The sequence below is a fragment of the Globicephala melas genome, chromosome 9, assembly GCF_963455315.2.
Source record: "Globicephala melas chromosome 9, mGloMel1.2, whole genome shotgun sequence".
NCBI lineage: Eukaryota > Metazoa > Chordata > Mammalia > Artiodactyla > Delphinidae > Globicephala > Globicephala melas.
In genome coordinates this window covers 14798244-14818857 of record NC_083322.1, presented here as the reverse complement: position 1 = coordinate 14818857, position 20614 = coordinate 14798244, and the positions used below count along the sequence as shown (strand labels likewise).

The window sequence follows — 20614 nt, the reverse complement described above, 5'->3', positions numbered from 1 at the left end:
AATCTCACTACACTCCTGAAACCAAGTCCCAGTCAACAAAAGAGGGAATGGTCATCGTAAGTGGATAGGGCTTGAATTGGAAATCCATAAAGCACGTGAGATGAGCCAGGTTTCATTTTATATGTATTGTTACTACTTTAAAAAAGCCACCATCACAGAAAATTAGCATAAGATTTAGCATCACTTAACTTTGCAGTCTAATTTAAATTCCAGTCCGACAGTATGTAGTGTGTTCCTTTATTCGAGTTACACAACTCTCCTTTTGCCTTAGTTTCCTCATCTGTTTGAAGCATGTGACAATCCTTTAAGATTAAAAGGAATCATTTGAATCACCTAATTCAATCCCTGGCTTCAGGTATTCAATGAATAGGTCACCTTTCCAAGTAAGGAATCTAAACAAAGCCCTAAATTTATAATTACATAGCAGGTTATCTAATCTGATTAAAATGAGTATTACCTGAAAGATTAAAAATTAGGGGGAAGGGCTTCCCTGGTGGCGCAGTGGTTGAGAATCCGCCTGCCGATGCAGGGGACGCGGGTTCGTGCCCCAGTCCGGGAGGATCCCGCGTGCCACGGAGCGGCTGGGTCCGTGAGCCATGGCCGCTGAGCCTGCACGTCCGGAGCCTGTTCTCCGCAGCGGGAGAGGCCACGGCAGTGAGAGGCCCGCGTACCGCAAAAAAAAAAAAAAAAAAAAAAAAAAAGTTAGGGGGAAAATGGAATAACACATTTTGGATCTAGGGCAAGCAAAAAACATTAAGACTGGTGTAAATCGGGGTTTTTTTTAGTTTTGCTCCCCCTGCCCCCTTTACTCAAAAATACTTTCCAACTACTCACAGACATTAACAAGTGTCCATGGTTCACTATAAATAGGATATGGGAGAGAAGGCAAGCCACGTTCAGCCAAAGGAGCACGATGACTTCACAGTCCCATTTAGATGTGGCAGCTCAGATCAGACACAGTTAACCCTTGAATAACGTGGGTTTGAATTGTGCGGGTCCACGTTTACATGGATTTTTTTCCAGTTGTAAATACTCTAGTACTGTACAATCCACGATCCGTGGTTGGTTGAATCCACAGATGCGAGTAACTGGATACCAAAGGCTGCCTATAAGTTATGCTGGCATTTTTGACAGCCTGGAGGGTTGGTGCTTCTAACCCCCCTGCTGTTCAGTGGTCACCCGTGTACAGCTAACCCCAGCTGTTCTCCCCCTTTCCCTGTGGGCGTGTGCACGCGCGCACACACACACCCTTGCATACCAGCAACAAGCTTTACATTTAAGGCAGGGAAACAACAGAGCCACCAGCTGTACTTTGAGATGGAGCCAACCTTAAGGGGGCTAGGAGAGGCCATCTCTGATACAACTTTGCCCCCGGGAGCATACCTTATACTTTGGGAATATCCTTTTTTATGCACTTTGTGTCTGTTAGTATTGGATGACAACTGGGGCAGCACAGAAGTTTTTGCCTCCTGTCTTACCACAGGCAGCTGACAAAATTGCGGGAAAGGTAGCTGGACCAACAGTAATGACCCTGTGATCCTAAGGGCAATGCAAATAGCTGTTTCGGATCCTCTGGCCCCATTTAGCTCTGCAGCAATGCTTACAAACAGAAAAGTGAAGGGTAGAAAGCTGAGGTGTCAATAATATCATTCATCTTAGTCAACTTTTACAGGAAGGAAAGGTTTGAAATGAATAATCGGTTTGCTGCTCAAAGTTACATGCAGGAACAGTGGACACCCATTTTTTCTACTGGAACCTGCTAAACAGATGTACCATTGTGTTAGCACAGACTTGGGCATCATCATCTGCTTAAAAGAATTTCCATACTCCAAGCTTATTTCCTTTAGTCAAAAGGTGTTAGTTGAGAATGCTTAAGAGAGGCCTGCATCACTTACCTGTAGGGCCTGTCCTTTGGTCTCAATAGGGAGAGTAAATGCAGAAATGGCACACACAACACAGACAGATGAGAAAAGACAAGGCTCCCAGAAATGATGCACGCATGAGAACCTGCAAAGCACAAGGAATGACTCAATAGATTGTGCCCCAGTCACTTTTAAACTGACTTTTATGCTAAAGGGAAAATAAGAATTCACTTCACCAAATACGTAAACAAAGGGCTTTGCAGCCGTTCTGTAACTTGTGCATTCCTGACATCCTAGGTCTATTATTTATTTGGGCCAAGCTACTATAGGCAATTTTGTGCGACTCTTCCATGAGCTGCGAGTGACATTAACATGCACTGGCCAAGTCAGACTTCTCCCTGCATTCACCCCTCAGGCTTCTCCAGAGTAACCCAGTACCTGGGGAAGACGGGAGAGCTGCCTGTTTTCCTACCCACTTCAGCTTAACTTGTAACCCTCTCCTTTCCTACAGTACCCCCTCTGCTAAAAGTCTACTTTCCCTCTTCAGTTCTGACAGGATCAACCAGGAGGAAGTCTTTTGGGAATAGATGTAATTTCCTGGTCTCTGAAATGATAACATGTCTGTGTTCATGATGCTTCATGGGTCACAACCAATCAAAACTTACCGTAGAAAAAGTGGACACCATTCTCATCCTGATACTGGTTAGTTTAGACCAGGGGTCCCCAACCCCCGGGCCACAGACCGGTACCGGTCTGCAGCCTGTTAGGAACCAGGCCGCACAGTGGGAGGTGAGTGATGGGCAAGCGAGCAAAGCTTCATCTGCCGCTCCCATCGCTCGCATTACCGCCTGAGGTATCTCCCCCACCCACACCCCCATCCATGGAAAATTGTCTTCACAAAACCAGTCCCTGGTGCCAAAGAGGTTGGAGACCACTGGTTTAGACACTCCATCTCACACATCCCTAGGACTTTGCCCAAAGTTAGCAAAAAGCCAAGCACATGGTAGTAGTTGTCAACTAATCTCACAAGGATGGTTAACTGAAATGATTAAGGAACAACGAGGCTCTCTAGAGTCACAGAATATTGCAGTTTGGAGACCTAGACACTAGTCTTTGGTCTAGTCCAACCTCTTCACTTTACAGATAATCCTAGAGTAAGGAAGGGCTAAGTGACTACTTGTCCAAAGTCACAGATAGATCCCTGACACATAACAGATCCCTACTGCTGTCACCACCACTAAGGTTCCCCTAAGATACACAATTTGAGAGTCCATCCTGTGTATAAGGCCTACTTGACCTTTTTTTTGTTTTTTTTGTCTGTGCTGCACGGCATGTGGGCTCTTAGTTCCCCAACCAGGGATCGAACCCGCACCCCCTGCATTGGATGCGCAGAGTCTTAACCACTGGACCACCAGGGAGGTCCGCCTATTTGCCTTCTAAAACAGTAAATCATTCCACTTGTCAGGCAAACAACCCATGGTATTAACCACATTTACTATTTCGTAGTTGACCTAGCAAGTGATAGTTATTATTTTCTGATTTTATCTCCAAAAATAAAATATGTTACAATTTTCGCCAAACAGGAGTTTTGGGAAACCAGGATGATAAAAGGGATGGAAACCAAAGGAGACCAGGCAGTCTGAACCATGACCAAATGATGCCACAGTTAGGCATGTGTCTAGGTTCTGCCATTACTGCCACTTCTGTTTTGACACCAAAATTCTCACCACCACCAGGCTGAATTCTAAACTAGCTCTACTTCATATTCTTTGCACCAGATTCAAAGTCTGAAGTGGTGTGAGAGCCTGATGGTTAAGTTTAGGTCATAAAACTTTGTGCTCTACACACTAGGATCAGGGAGAGCAATTCCTTCATTTCTTTGGCTTCCCTAGAGGGGTTTAGGGCTCTGCTTCCTAGCAGGACTCTAGCAATCAAGTCAGTGTTACTGGATATTCTTTCAATAAATTCCTTTTTGGGATGTCCCTGGCAGTCCAGTGGTTAAGACTCCGCACTTCCACTGCATGGGGCACAGGTTCAGTCCCTGGTGAGGGAACTAAGATCCTGTATGCTGCACAGCATGGCCAAAAATAAAATTAATTAAAAAATAAAAAATTCCTTTCTGCCTAAGTTAACCAAAGTCAATTTTTATTGTTTGTAAGCAAGAACTCTGAGTAAAACCTAATTATAAAAATCATCCTGCCAAAGAGAAAATACAGATGGCTAACAGGCACATCTGCATGTTAGCAGGTGCTCAACATCGTTAATCAGGGAAATGCAAATCAAAACTACAACAAGAAATCACCTCACACCTGTCAGAATGACTGTAATCAAAAAGAACACAAATAACATGTTGGCGAAGATGTGGAGAAAAGGGAACCTTTGTGCACTGTTGGTGAGAATGCAGCCACTGTGGAAAACAGTATGGAGATTCATCAGAAAACTAAAAACAGAACTACCATATGACCCAGCATTTCCATTCCTGGGTATAGATCCAAAAAACCAAATAAACCAAAAACACTAAAAATCATCTGGGACTTTTGTTAAAATGCATATTTTCAGGCCCCACTCCAGATTCACTGTATCAAAAAACAGAGATCTGTAAATCTCTACTTCTAAAAATCAGCCCAGACCAGGGACAAAGGGATATTACACAATGATAAAAGGTTCAGTCCAACAAGAAAACACTCCTAAAGGTTTATACACCAAAGAGCTTCAAATTACATTCTTTCAGAAAAAACTGAAAGGAGAAACAAAGCTACATATAGTTGGAGACTTCAATACCCCTCTCTCAATTGACAAACTACTAGACAAAATCAGCTGGATATAGAACTTTATGACACCATCAACCAAGAGGATCTCATTGACATTTATAGAACACCCACCGAACAAACAGCAGAATACACATTCTTTTCTGCCCATGGAACATTCACCAAGATAGACCTCGTTCTGGGCCATAACATTAACCTCAAAGGATTTAAAAGAACTGAAATTATAGAATGTGTTCTCTGACTCAAATGCTATCAAAGCTAGAAATAAAGATGACAGCAAAATCTCCAAACACTTCTAAACAATCCACAGGTCAAAGAAGTCTCAAGAAAAATAAAAAATAACATTGAATGGAATGAAAATACAGCATATTAACTTTGTTGGACGCAGATAAATAGGAACAAAAATAAAATACTTAGGAATAAACTTAAGAAATGTATTACATATATGAAGGTATTTTTCATGTCCCTACTAAGGGACATGAAAAATTGAATAAATTTGTTTAGTTCTTAGGAAAATGCAGTATTGTTTTAAAAAATGGTTCTCAAAGTAATCTGTAGTAACTCTAATGGATTCTCAGTCAAAATCCCAGTAGTATTTTTGAGTCAATCTGGGGGGAAGAACTGATTCTAAAGTTAATTTGAAATCATTAACATATCTATAAAAATCAAGACACTTCTGAAAACACATGCGGTGAGGGAATCTGGGGAGGTTATTCGGCTAAGAGGCACTAAACAAAGTTCCAATCATCAGCAATATGATATCAGTGCCAAAATGGATCAGTAAAACAATGAGTCACAAAACAGATCCAAGAATTTATGGAAATTCGGTTATTGTAATAGGGGCGTGTTAAATCAACCGAGAGGAGCCGGACAAAAGGATGATGAATGGCCTGGGAGCAACCAGCTAAGCACTGTTTTGTGGCTTTGTTTGCTTGTTCTGTTTTGGTTTGGTTTTTATTGAGATAGGGGATGGGTTGGGAAATAACGTCTGCAAGTTATGCCCCACTAGGGAAATGTCCATTCTGATTTTCCTGGGGGAGGTTTCAGAGCTTTTTCTTTTTCTTGGAGCTGCTGCTCTTGCTGGCAGCAGCCTCTTCAGGTACACTGCCAAGTGGCTCCTCCTTGGAAGAGAATTTCCTCTTTTGCCTGGGGACCTTCTTGTTTCCTGACTCTTCAGAGTCACTCACTGGTTCCTCTTTGGGGAAAGATTTCTTCCTTTTGGTGAGACTTCCACTGCCAGCTGTTTCCTCAAGATCACTACTAACCAGCTCCTCCTTGGAAAAAGATTTCTTTTGGGGGGGTTTGGAGGAGACAGGTGGGTCTTCATTCCATTCTCCTGAGGAGCCTCCTGGGGCTTTTGCTTTTGCTTCTTTTCGGCTCTTTCACTTGTCCCCTCACATTCCTCCAGGGTCCTGCTGCTGTTTTCTGAAAACGCCAGGGCAATCGCAGCCAGCCTTTTCCTTCTTCAAGTGTTTCTTCTCCTGTTTCTCCAGCTTCCTAGTAACCTCAGCAGCCTCTTCCTCTGCCTGGCCAAAGAAAGTGCTGGAAAGGCTTGAAGACCTCCGGTTCCCCAGTTCTCTCTCTTGGCTTTATTGAATCAGGCTCATTAAATCAGTTTGTGTTGTTGCTTTTTAAAGCTGAGACCTTTACCTCAGGTCTCAAGCATAAGTAAATTGTGATTAAATCAAAGAATTTAATGTTTTAGATGAAACATTGAAAGCCTTTGCACTTTCAGTGTTTAAGAAACATTTTTAGAAATATGGATTAATGAAGGCCACTAAGCATGACCCAAAACACTAACTCCTTACGTGAAAATAATTGGTAAGTAGACTACAAAAAAATTGATATTTTGCATGCCAAAAACTTTGATAGTAACATCATAAGGCAAACATGAACAATGAAAAAATATCTGTAGTATAATAATAAATAGCCAATGGCCTGAAGAAATTAGAGCAAATCCCATAAATAAGCAGTTTACCAAAAAAAGAGAAATGGATAATAAACAGATGAAAGATGCTCAGCCTTACTAATAACAAAGTACCAATTAAGAGGAGATATGAGTTATTGTCCACCATATCAAAAAAGGTTAAAAAAAGACTTTTTAGTGATGACGGAAAGAAACAGGGTTGCTTGTTTAAGAGTGTGTTAATATTAATATATCAAGGAGTATATAAATTTTCTTAAAAGATCCATTGTAATTTAAAATATGCACACCGTTTGACCTCAAAAATTATTCAGTAGGCTTTTTCTACGTAAGAATGCTTTTCCTGGGCTTCCCTGGTGGCGCAGTGGTTAGGAATCCGCCTGCCATGCACGGGACACAGGTTCAAGCCCTGGTCTGGGAAGATCCCACATGCCGCGGAACAACTAGGCCCGTGCGCCACAACTGCTGAACCTGTGCTCTAGAGCCTGCAAGCCACAACTACTGAGCCTGCATGCCACAACTACTGAAGCCCGCGCTCCTAGAGCCCATGCTCCGCAACGAGAGAAGTCACCGCAATGAGAAGCCCATGCACCGCAACGAAGAGTAGCCCCCCACTCGCTGCAACTAGAGAAAGCCCGCGCGCAGCAACAAAGACCCAATGCAGCCAAAAATAAATACAATAAATAAATTTATAAAAAAAGAATGCTTTTCCTTAGACATACTCTGTGGCCATTCCCACATGACTCCGCCCTATTGTAGAGGCCCTCCCTAACCACCCGATATAGCAGACCACTCCCATCACCAGCTCCTTCCCCTGTTTTATATGTGTTTATATCAGTAATCATATTGAACATGTTAGCAAACTGTTTGTTTGTCCCTTGTCTATTCTCCACTAGAATGTCACTTCAAAGAATCTGGGACCTGGGTTTTCACAGTATCTGGAACATAAGAGAGCTCAATGACTAACATAGTCGCACAGTTACAAAGTTGTGCGTGATGTTCAGTGCCCCGTTGTTTGTAAAAGCAGAAAGAAGTAACATTAGAAACAACTTCATCAACAAGGTAATGGCTGTCTAATTATACACATCCCTACAATGGAAATCTATGCACCTACATAAGAGAATGAGGTTGATCTCCACATACTAACATAAAATGATTATTAATGACGAAAGGCAGTTGCAATATGTAGATATATATGTAGGTATGTGTGGACAGACGGATGGATGGACAGGTTTGTGTATGTGTGTGTTTGAACATGGGCCTATCCACATGTGTACTCACACACACACATGGATACACAGTGTAAAGAGGAGTGTGACTCCACTTGAGGACTGCTGACAGCCTTTAAGCCTCACCCTTCCCTCTTCCCCTTGTACCCCTATTTCTGAACAAACTGGTAAGAAAGCCTGGATGCTTCATCCTTTGGTACTGGCAGGAGATTCAAACCACACAAGCCCCTGCCCGAGCATGGAAACACTCAAATCTGGCCGCAAGAAAAACCCCAGCCAATCTCCTTGCCTGCTCTCTCAGGCCATTTTGGATCTGCCTGAGAGGGCTACCCTGCTCTCCCAGAGATCTCAGCTATGTAATTAAACAATAAACCTTTCATACCCTCTTGGTGTGTGTATGTGACATCAGTCTTGACATCTGACCCCCAGTTTTTTTGGGGGGGTGGGGAGGAGTGGAGGGAAGTTCCATCTGTCTCTGCAGGTGACCGACCATAACAGGTAGATACACAGACAGATGTAGGTATTTATTAAGTAAGTCTATCTACATATTTACAAGCCTTTAGTATAATATGTATGTAATAAGTTTATAGATACACTCATACAACTCTGGTATATTACTGATAACAGATATACCAAGAGAGACATAATATATATGCATAAAAAAGCATCTGGAAGAATATACCCCAAACCATTAAGACATACACTGGTGGTTATCTCTGGTGATAGAATTACAGAGAATTATTCCTTTCTCAGTTACACATTTCTGTGTTTGAAATTTTACAAGCAGGTAAGAGTACAAGACGGGGGCCTCATTGCTACAGCCCCATAGCACATGTTGAGGATTTTGGTCTTTATTGTTGAGGAATGGCAAGGGCAAGATGACAAAGAGTTTAAGCACAAGAACAATGTAAGATCTGCACGGATGCGGTGAGGAAAATGAGTTGGAGGAGAGTAAGAGCACAGAGGAGACCAGGCAGGACGCTACCTTAGCCATCCAGGGAAAGGTGATGGTAGTTCAAACCAGAGTGATGCTGGTGGTGGAAAAGGAGATAAGATTAAGGATTCAGCATCTATTAGGATGTTAAATCCACATGGTTTTAGGACTGGCTATGATGATGAGAGAGAAGGGAACAGCAAAGGACAGTTCCAGGTTGGGTAGTGATGCCATGCACTGATGGAAACTGTGAAGAGGAGTGGACTTGGGGAGAAATGTCATGATTTTAATATTGGACGTGGTGAATTTAAGGTGAGTTTGAGACATTCAAGCAGAAATGTGGAGGAGGTAAATGGATATATGAATCGCAGCTCAGAAGAAAGGCCTAGACTAGAGATATAAAGATGGGAGTCATGAGCATATAGTTGGTGATTAAAATCATAAAAATGGGTGAAATCACCTAAGTGGAGAGTAAAATATGAAAAGATGAAGATCTAATATCAAGCAATAAGAATCCTCAGTGGGGGAGCGGGGATGAATTGGGAGATTGGGATTGACATACATACACTAATTTGTATAAATTAGATAACTAATAAGAACCTGCTGTATAAAAAAATAAAGAATCCTCAATAATAAAGAGTAGAGGAAGGTGTACCACAGAGAGACTGAGGAAGAGCAGTGGAAGATGCAGGAGGAAGACCACAAAATGCAAGGTGACGATACCGTAGGAAGGGGACAGCGCGCGAGGGCGAGGCCATCAGAACTGTATGTGAAGGAGAGGTCCCGCAAAATGCAGGGTTAAAACGACGTTTGGATTTAGAGATGTGGCGCTCACAGAGACCTTACCAAGCATTTTGTTGGAGTCAGAAAGGTTGCAGCCAGTTGGAGCAGGCGGACGAGTGAGTGGGGGGAAGGAAATGAGGACAGTGAGGAGGAAGAACTCTTAAGTGGTTTGACTGGAAAGAAGAGGAAAGAGTGAGTCAATGGAGTTCACATTACAGTTTGTAAGCTATGGAATCTTAACATTAAAGTGCTGACCAGAAGGATTCAACATGGAGGGATAGATTGAAATCACAGGACAGATCAATGACAAACCTGAAAAACTCAGAGACTCAAATGAAAACCCATCAGAATGAGTTCAGTAAGCTGGCAGTTTGAAAAATCAATAGACAAAAAACTTAATAGCCTCTCTAAATACCAATAGCTAGTTAGAATGTTAGACTAGAACTTATAATGGAAGAAAATCATCTATTTGCAATAACAATGAAAAGCCTTAAAATGCCTAAGAATAAACTTAACAAGATGTGCAGGATCTATTTGAAGAAAACAAAATCCCAGCAAGGAACACAGAAGAAACACTGAACAAATGGAGAGAAGAACCTTGTTCTTATATGGGAAGACAACACTAAGAAAAAAAGTCAACTTTTCCTAAATTAACTGATACATTTAATGACTTAACAATTAAAATCTTAATAGGATTTGGGCAGACAAGGGAGGCACATTGCAAATGATTCTAAATCTTATCTGAGAAAGAATAGCAATGAGGTGGAGCTTACACAACCAGTTTTGAAAATGTACTATAAACCCCACCTGACTAATGAAAAGAATATGACAGTGACGAAACCACACAGATCAATGGACTAAAATAGCAAGGCTAGAAACAGACCAAGTGATTGTGGGAATATAAGCAGACATTTCTAATCCATGAGTAAAAATATAGGTAAATAAATTAAATAGTGTAGGGACAACTGGCCTGCCATATAGGAAATTATAAGGCTGTTTCCTACATTAGACCTCACACTTTGACACTATGATGGCCTAAAAGAGGGCACGTCAGGGATTTCTGGGTCAGAATTTGGGATGCATTTCACTTTGAGAAAATTGATTGAGTTGTACACTTATGATATGGCAACTTTTATATGTATGTCATATTTCAATAAAAAGTTTGTACACCTTTTCCCCAAAGAAAGACAAGACCAGAGAAGGACTGGAAGAAAAGAGATGTGTATTCTCAGAATTCTAATCATGAACATTGATAAATTTGAGTGTCTATGAACCTTAAGTTTCTGTACAGAGAAAGAGGACCATAAACAAGAAGGAAAGACAAACAAAGTTGGGAGGAATATTTGCAGTATGTCAGGAAAATGATTAAAATCCTTTATATATATGAAGGACTCTTACAAATCAATGTATTAAAGACCAAATTGAAAAATGGACAAGGACCTGAGTGAACAAGCTAAAAAAGATAGCCAATTAAAATATGAAAAGAACATTCAGTTTCATTCCTAATCGAAGAAACGTGAATTACAATATCAAAGATATCATTTACTGCCAGTAATATTGGCAAAGATGAAATAGACAAACAAAACTAGTTGGCCAGTATGTGAAGCAGCAAGGCCTAACACACTGGTACAGGCTTCCCAAAGAGAATTTTAGCACAATGTATCAAAATGGAAAATAAGCAGACCCCCCGACCTACCAATCCAGTTTCTAGGAATTATCCTAAAGAGATAATTGCATAGTTGGATAAAAATGTAAGCACAAGAGTGCTTATAACTGTTGTTTATAATAGACAAATATCAAATAGTCTAGACATTTAACAATACAGAACTGACAAAGTTCTTGAAAGTAATTTTTGGAGTATACATATGACATTTTTCAGCATGAAAAAGGGCTTGACTTTTATTTTTATCAACATGAAAAATGTAACATATTGTTGCATGCCAAAAGCAGGCTATAAAAAGTCCATGAGGGCTTCCCTGGTGGCACAGTGGTTGAGAGTCCACCTGCCGATGCAGGGGACACGGGTTCGTGCCCCGGTCCGGGAAGATCCCACATGCCGCGGAGCAGCTAGGCCCGTGAGCCATGGCCGCTGAGCCTGCGCCTCCGGAGCCTGTGCTCCACAAAGGGAGAGGCCACAACAGTGAGAGGCCTGCGTACCACAAAAAAAAAAGTCCATGAAGGTTTGGGTTCAAGATGAACCCACCTCCTCTCACGGACACACTGAATCTACAGCTACATAGAAAATAATATCCTCTGAAGAAACCCCAAAACTAGCTGAGTGACTCCTACACATCAGGCAAAGAAGAAAATCCCACATCAAAATGGGTGGAAGAAGCTGAGACACAATCTTACCATGAACCCGCCCCCGGTTCAGTGACACACAAAAAGAGGGGAACTCACAACCTTGAGCTTCTCCATGAGGAGTGACGGGTTCCAACCCCACATCTGGCACCACAACTTTTAAGACCTGCACCTGACAGATGAACCCGCAAAATGTCTAGTTTTGAAAGCCAAGAGGGCTTGCATCCACTATAAAACAAGGCTATAGCAAACTGAGCATTTTCCTTAGAGCGCTCCCAGGGACTCACCTGGCTACCCACCTGGGGACCAGTGCAGAGTCAGCCCACTGAAACACAGCCAGTCTTTCTGCGAAAGAGGCTTATTTGCTTATTTTAAACCATCACCTTGTGGGGCAGGCATCTGCTTTAACATAAATCCAGGAGCCTACTGAAATACTCTGCAAAGATGAAGGCTGGCAGGTGCCATCTTTGTGCTGTCTCTCTGCCTTGCTCCAGATCTCTGCTATCTCCCCAAAAGGAGCTTGTGTACATGTATGGTGTCCCAATTTTTGTGGCTACTACCCAGGGAACACCCCTTGATCGCCTGGCTCTGGTGGCCAGCAAGGTTTATGTTTATGGATCCCACAAGACAGTAACAGCGAAAGAGTTCTTAACTACCTACACCCCAGGGCACAGCAGCAGAGAGCCAGCAGACTGAAACACCTTCTTTCTGGGAAAGAGACCTGTAAGCTTATCTTCACAGCTGCAACCTGAGTGGCAGGCTTCTAATTAAACACACATCTAGGGACCAACTATAATCCTCTCCAGAGACCAGAAGACTGCCTGGTACCATCTTCCTGCTCTTCCTCTGCCCACTCCAAAAGTAGTAAAAATAACTATAACTACAATAATGTGTTAATGGATACACAGGATAAAAATATGTAAATTGTGATATCAAAAACAAAGTGTGCATGGGGAGTAAAAATGTAGAGCTTTAGAAAGCATTTGAACTGGAGCTGCTATCAAATCAACAGCTGTATCTCTAAAATGTCTTATGTAAGTCTCATGGTAGCCACAAAGCAAAAACCTAGAGCAGACACACAAGAGAAAAAGAAAGGAATCCAAGCATAGCATGACAGAAAATTGTCAAATCAGAAAGGGAGAGTAAGACAAAAAGAAATGAACCTAGGAACAAAGACAGAAAACAGAGAAATGGCAATAAGTATATATCTATCAATACTTACTTTAAATGTAAAAGGACTAAATTCTCCAATCAAAAGACAGAGTGACAATGGATTTTTCAAAAAATAACAAGACCCATCTATATGTTGCCTACAAGAGATTCACTTCAGATGTAAGAACGCACACAGACTGAAACTGAAAGGATGATAAAAGATACTCCATGCAAATGGAAACCAAAAAGAAAGCTAGGGTAGCTATACTTTTATCAGACAAAATAGACTTTAAGTGACAAAGAAGGTCATTGTATAATAATAAAAGGGTCACTCCAACAAGAATATATAACATTTGTAAATACTTATGCACCCCATACAGGAGCACCTAAATATACAAAGCAAATATTAACAGATCTAAAGGGAGAAATAGATGTCAATACAGTAATAGTAGGGGATTTTAATACCCCACATTCACCAATGAATGAATGAATAATATCCGAAATATAGAAAAACTCATACAACTCAATAACAAGAAAACAATTCAATGTAAAAATGGGCAGAGGGCATGAAGAGACAATTTTCCAAAGATGACATACAGATGGCCAACAGGTATGTGAAAATCTACTCAACATTACTAATCATCAGGGAAATGAAAATTAAAACCACAGTGAGATATCACCTCACACCTGTTAGAATAGCTATTATCAAACAGGCAAGCAATCACAAGAGTTCGTAAGGATGTGGAGAAAAGGGAACTCTTTTGAACTTTAAGACCCCACATTCACCAATGGTGGGAATATAAATTGGTGCAGCCAATGTGGAAAACAGTAGGGCAGTTCCTCAAAAAATTAAATAGAACTACCATATGATCCAGCTATTCCAGTTCTGGGTAATTATCCAAAAGAACCAAAATAGTAGCTTGAAGAGTTATCTGCACTCCCATGTTCATTGCAGCATTATTTGCAACAGCCAAAACATGGAAACAACCTAAGTGTCCATCGGTGGATGAATGGATAAAGTAAATGTGGTATGTATATATACAGTGGAATATTATTAAGCCATAAAAAAGAAGGAAATCCTGGCACTTACAACAGCATGGATGGACCTTAAGGGCATTATGCTCGGTGAAATAAGCCAGATAGAGGAAGACAAATACTGTATTATCTCACTTATGTGGAATCTAAAAACAAACACTGTCACAGGTACAGAGAACAGATTGGTGGTTGCCAGCAGCAGGGGTGGGGGTGAAATGGGTGAGGGGGATCAAAACGTACACATCTCCAGTTGTAAAATAAATAAGTCCTGGGGATGTATGGTACAGCATTGTGACTACCGTTAATACTGTATTATGTACTTGAAAGTTGCTAAGAGGTTAAATCTTAAAAGTTCTCATTACAAGAAAAGAAAAATGTGTATGTATGGTGATGGATGTTAGACTTATTGTGATCATTTTGTAATATATACATATATGGAATCACTATGCTGTACACCTGAAATTAATATAACATTATATGTCAGTTGTATCTCAACTTAAAAAGTATATGGGGATGGGATCAAGATGGTGGAGGAGTAGGACATGGAGTTCACCTTCTTCCACAAAAACATTAAAAATTGATCTACAAGTAGGAGGATTAACACAGAACACCGGCAGAAGACCTCAGACTTCTTGCCCAGAAGGGCAAGGAAATCTCCATGTAACCAGGTAGGACAAAAGGAAAAAGAAAGGAATTGGGATGGGGCCTGCACCCCAGGGAAGGAGCTGTGAAGAAGGAAAGGTTCCTACACCCTGGGAAGCCCCCTCAGTGGCGGGGGAGATCAGCCTGGATGGAGGGGGAGCTTCAGAGCCTTGGAGGAGAGCGCAGAAACCGGTTTGTGGAAGGCAAAACAGAAAGTAACTTGCACAGAAGGTCAGCACTGCCATCTTGCACTCCCCAGGCTGAGACACTCATCTGTTGCTGCAGGTGGGGGCTGGGGGCTGAAGCTCAGGCTTCAGAGGCCAGACCCAGGGGTAGGACTGGGGTTGGCTGTGCAGAGACAGCCTGAAGAGGCTGGACTGTGGCAACCAAGGGTGTACACAGAAGAAGCCTGGGCACACCAGAGAGGCAAGCTGCCATTAATGGGGAGTGCACAAGGAGAGGGGGCAGGACCACCATAAGAGGTTCTTTCCCTACAAGCATTCTCAAGCAACAGGACACTGCCAACAGGAGCAGGGCATAAGTCACCGCCACTGCTACAAGACCTGTGAGCAGGTGCCAAGAACCGCCCTCCCGTCCCAGGAGTGTGCGGACTGCAGCTACCCCTAGGAAACCCACAAGCAGACACCAAGCCCTGCCCCTGCTGTCCCAGAAGCGCACTGGCCGCAGCTGCCACAATGAGACATGTGAGCAGGTGCCAAGCACTGCCCTCCCATCCCGGGAGTGTACGGACCACAGCCATCCCTAGGATATCCACAAGCAGGGGCCAAGCCCTGCCCCTGCTGTCCCGGGAGTGCACTGGCCACAGCTGCCACTATGAGACCTTCAAGCAGGTGCCAAGTGCTTCCCCCACCATCCTAGGACTGCACAAGAGCCACCACACCTGCACACCCCATATCAAGTGGATAACGGCAGGCACACACTGATGGAAGAGGCAGCAAGCATCCAAACTAAAAGCAGCCCCTTGACTCTGGACAAGATGGTGGAGTAGGAGGACCTGAGCTCACCTCCTCTCCTGAAAGCACCAAAATCACAACTAACTACTGAACAGCAATCAACAGAAAAGACTGGAACCCACCAACAAAAGATACTGTACATTCAAAGACAAAAAAAATTCACAACAAGACCACAGGAGGGGTGCTTTCATGACATAATCAAATCCCATACCCACTGGGTGGGCAACTCACAAACTGGAAAATAATTATATCACAAAGATTTTCCCACAAGAGAGTTCTGAGCCCCATGTCAGGCTCCCTAGCCTCAGGGTCTGGCATTGGGAGGAGGAACCCGCCCAGAGCAGTTGGCTTTGAAGGCCAGTGGGGCTTGAGTACAGGAGCTTCACAGGACTGGGGCAAACAGAGACTGCACTCTTGGAGAGCACTCACAAGGGTTCAAATACACTGGGACCCAACACAAAGCAGTAACTCCATAGGATCCTGGGCTGGACCTACCTGCAGGTCTTGGAGGATCTCCTAGGAAGGCAGGGGTCGGCAAATGCTAACAGCCGGAAAAGGAGAAATCAACAGTAATACAATAATAGTGGGAGACTTTAACACCCCACTTACATCAATGGATAGATCATCCAGACAGAAAATCAATAAGGAAACACAGACCTTAAATGACACATTAGACCAGATGCACTTAATTGATATTTATAGAAGATTCCATCCAAAAACAGCAGAATACACTTTTTTCTCAACTGCACATGGAACATTCTTCAGGATAGATCACATCTTGGGACACAAATCAAGCCTCAGTAAATTTAAGAAAATAGAAATCACAGCAAGCATCTTTTCTTACCCCAGTGCTATGAGATGAGAAATCAATTACAGGAAAAAAAAACTGTAAAAAACACAAACACATGGAGGCTAAACAATATGTTACTAAACAACCAATGGATCACTGAAGAAATCAAAGAGGAAATCAGAAAATACCTAGAGACAAATGACAACGAAAACACGATGATCCAAAACCTATGGGATACAGCAAAAGCAGTTCTAAGAGGGAAGTTTATAGCAATACAAGCCTACCTCAAGAAACAAGAAAAACCTCCAATAAACAATCTAACCGTACACCTAAAGGAACTAGAGAAAGAAGAACAAACAAAACCCAAAGCTTGTAGAAGGAAATAAATCATAAAGATCAGAGCAGAAATAAATGAAGTCGAAACAAAGAAAACAATAGCAAAGATCAATAAAACTAAAAGCTGGTTCTTTGAAAAGATAAACAAAATTGATAAACCATTAGCCAGACTCATCAAGGAAAAGAGGGAGAGGACTCAAATCAATAAAATTAGAAATGAAAAAGGAGAAGTAACAACAGACACTGCAGAAATACAAAGCATCCTAAGAGACTACTACAAGCAACTCCATGCCAATAAAATGGACAACCTGGAAGAAATGGACAAATTCGCAGAAAGGTATAACCTTCTAAGACTGAACCAGGAAGAAATAGAAAATAGGAACAGACCAATCACAAGTAAGGAAATTGAAACTGTGATTAAAAATCTTCCAACAAACAAAAGTCCAGGACCAGATGGCTTCACTGGTGAATTCTATCAAACATTTAGAAAAGAGCTAACACCCATCCTTCTCAAACTCTTCCAAAAAACTGCAGAGGAAGGAACACTCCCAAACTCATACTATGAGGCCACCATCACCCTTATTCCAAAACCAAAGATACCACAAAAAAAGAAAATTACAGATCAATATCACTGATGAAAATAGATGCAAAACTCCTCAACAAAATACTAGCAAACAGACTCCAACAGCACATTAAAAGGATCATACACCATGATCAAGTGGGATTTATCCCAGGGATGCAAGGATTCTTCAATATATGCAAATCAATCAATGTGATACACCATATTAACAAATGGAAGAAGAAAAACCATATGATCATCTCAATAGATGCAGAAAAAGCTTTTGACAAAATTCAACACCCATTTATGATAAAAACCCTCCAGAAAGTGGGCATAGAGGGAACCTACCTCAACATAATAAAGCCCATATATGACAAACCCACAGCAAATATCATTCTCAATGGTGAAAAACTGAAAGCATTTCCTCTAAGATCAGGAATGAGACAAGGATGTCCACTCTCACCATTATTCAACATAGTTTTGGAAGTCCTAGCTACGGCAATCAGAGAAGAAATAAAAGGAATCCAAATTGGAAAAGAAAAAGTAAAACTGACACTTTTTGCAGATGACATGATACTATACATAGAGAATCCTAAAAATGCCACCAGAAAACTACTAGAGCTAATCAATGAATTTGGTAAAGTTGCAGGATACAAAATTAATGCACAGAAATCTCTTGCATTCCTATACACTAATGATGAAAAATCTGAAAGAGAAATTAAGGAAACACTCCCATTTACCAATGCAAAAAAAAAATAAAATACCTAGGAATAAAGCAACCTAGGGAGACAAAAGACCTGTACACAGAAAACTATAAGACACTGATGAAAGAAATTAAAGATGATACAAACAGATGGAGATGTATACCATGTTGTTGGATTGGAAGAATCAATATTGTGAAAATGACTATACTACCCAAAGCAATCTACAGATTCAATGCAAATTACCAATGGCATTTTTACGGAACTGGAACAAATCATCTTAAAATTTGTATGCAGACACAAAAGACCCCGAATAGCCAAAGCAGTCTTGAAGGAAAAAAACGAAGCTGGAGGAATCAGACTCCCTGACTTCAGACTATACTGTATAGTATACAAAGCTTTGTATACAAAGCTACAGTAATCAAGACAATATGGTACTGGAACAAAAACAGAAACATACATCAATGGAACAAGACAGAAAGTCCAGAGATAAACCCATGCACCTATGGTCAACTAATCTATGACAAAGGAGGCAAGGATATACAATGGAGAAAAGACAGTCTCTTCAATAAGTCGTGCTGGGAAAACTGGACAGCTACATGTAAAAGAATGAAATTAGAACACTCCCTAACACCATACACAAAAATAAACTCAAAATGGATTCGAGACCTAAATGTAAGACCAGACACTATAAAACTCTTGGAGGAAAACATAGGAAGAACACTCTTTGACATAAATCACAGCAAGATCTTTTTTGATCCACCTCCTAGAGTAATGGAAATAAAAACAAAAATAAACAAATGGGACCTAATGAAACTTCAAAGCTTCTGCACAGCAAAGGAAAGCATAAACAAGACGAAAAGACAACCCTCAGAATGGGAGAAAATATTTGCAAATGGACAAAGGATTAATCTCCAAAATAAATAAACAGCTCATGCAGCTCAATATTAAAGAAACAAACAACCCAATCCAAAAATGGGCAGAAGACCTAAATAGACATTTCTCCAAGGAGCACATACAGATGGCCAAGAAGCACATGAAAAGCTGCTCAACATCACTAATTAGTAGAGAAATGCAAATCAAAACTACAATGAGCTTTCCGGGCTACGGGGATGGTGGGGTTCCGGGCTCGGGTCCCCGCTCGCCCCAGCGCCCGCCGCTGGCCGAATCCCGACCCCCGCGTCTCCATCGTGGGTCGCGATGGTCGAATGTGCGCCCGGGTCCGCGGGATAGGCGGGCGCAGAGGTCCCTTGTGTTGGCGGGGGTGGGTGCGGCGAGGTTCCGGCGCCTCCGCGTAGCATCGTGGGGCCGGGGCTGGGGGCGCCGCGGATTGCTATGCTTTCCGCACCTTCCCGGCTCTGAAGCCTCGAGAACACGGCTATAGGCAGAAGTAGTTTAGTGGGGAGTTTGCCTGCTGGGAACTAGGGGCCTGCTGGGGGTCTCAGTTCTTGGCTGGCCCTGGAACACGAGGTTGCCAGGTGTGTGACGGCAGCAGGTAGGAGTGACCCGCTGGTGCAGTGATGAGCAGGAAAGGTCCGTGGGCCCAGCTTGGTCCTCTGCGGCTGGTCAGTGGGACAGACCTGCAGGTGTGGCTCCTGTCGCTCTAGGACTGGCTTCAGGACAGATCCGGCCGGAAGAGGCCAGGGCACCGCCCTCAGTTCTCCAGGAGAGTGCGCCGGAGTGGAGCCAGGAGGGGTGTGCAGGACTCAGCACGGGGGCCGTGCACGTCCAGTCTGCCGCAAGGGCAGTGGGGAGCCGGGGGAAGTCACGGCCTTGCGAATGCCCTCTGATGAAAGGGAACCTGCGGGCTTAACAAAATAACTTTTGTGTGGAACGTCGGTGTGCTGAAAAGCAGTTGTGTGTGCTTTTCCCCCTTGGTGTGGATCAGCGGTGCTGAGGCAGCAGGCGCGATACTGAACTGTGAGCAGAGACCTTCTGGAATCCCCAGACTCCAGGGAAACTGAAGGTGACGGCCAGCCTAGTGAAGAGGACAGGACGCGGGGGCGGGGGCGGCAGCCCAGCAGGCGCCCCTCGTCTCAGGGCCCTAATCCTGGCTCCAGCCCGCTGGTCAGGGGAGCTGCACGGTCTCCTGGGTGAGCAGAGCCCACAGTCCTGAGCCGTTCTTCGCTGTGTTGGGTCATCTCCCGCCATCCAAGGGGAGAAATCTAGATGAGGTTTAAGAACTAGTGCTTTAAGAATGTGGATCTCATAGTTGAAACCTCGGAACACGTGTCTTCAGCACAAGGTGTTAAAGTGAAGGGAAGGATTCAACCCCTTTTAAAGGAGGGTGTCTCCGTGTGGGCAGAACTAGAGAATAAATGGGTCTTGAATAAAAAAAACAAAAAAACAAAAAACTACAATGAGGTATCACCTCACACCAGTTAAAATGGGCATCATCAGAAAATCTACAAACAACAAATGCTGGAGAGGGTGTGGAGAAAAGGGAACCCTCTTGCACTGCTGGTGGGAATGTAAATCGATACAGCCACTATGGAGAACAGTATGGAGGTTCCTTAAAAAACTAAAAATAGAATTACCATATGACCCAGCAATCCCACTACTGGGCATATACCCAAAGAAAACCATAATTCAAAAAGACACATGCACCCCAATGTTCATGGCAG

The 20614-nt window shown here is 42.6% G+C and overlaps 1 protein-coding gene and 1 pseudogene across 1 annotated transcript in view; both read right to left on the bottom strand.

Annotated features, from left to right (window-relative positions):
• SVOPL (SVOP like) overlaps window positions 1–20614 on the bottom strand; it is a 73845-nt gene that overhangs the window by 5580 nt on the left and 47651 nt on the right. The window contains 2 exon segments of the mRNA XM_030854408.2: window positions 1896–1977; window positions 1979–2007. Coding sequence (XP_030710268.2) covers window positions 1896–1977; window positions 1979–2007 — 111 coding nt within the window.
• Window positions 5674–19291, bottom strand: LOC132597849 (nucleolar protein 56-like; annotated as a pseudogene).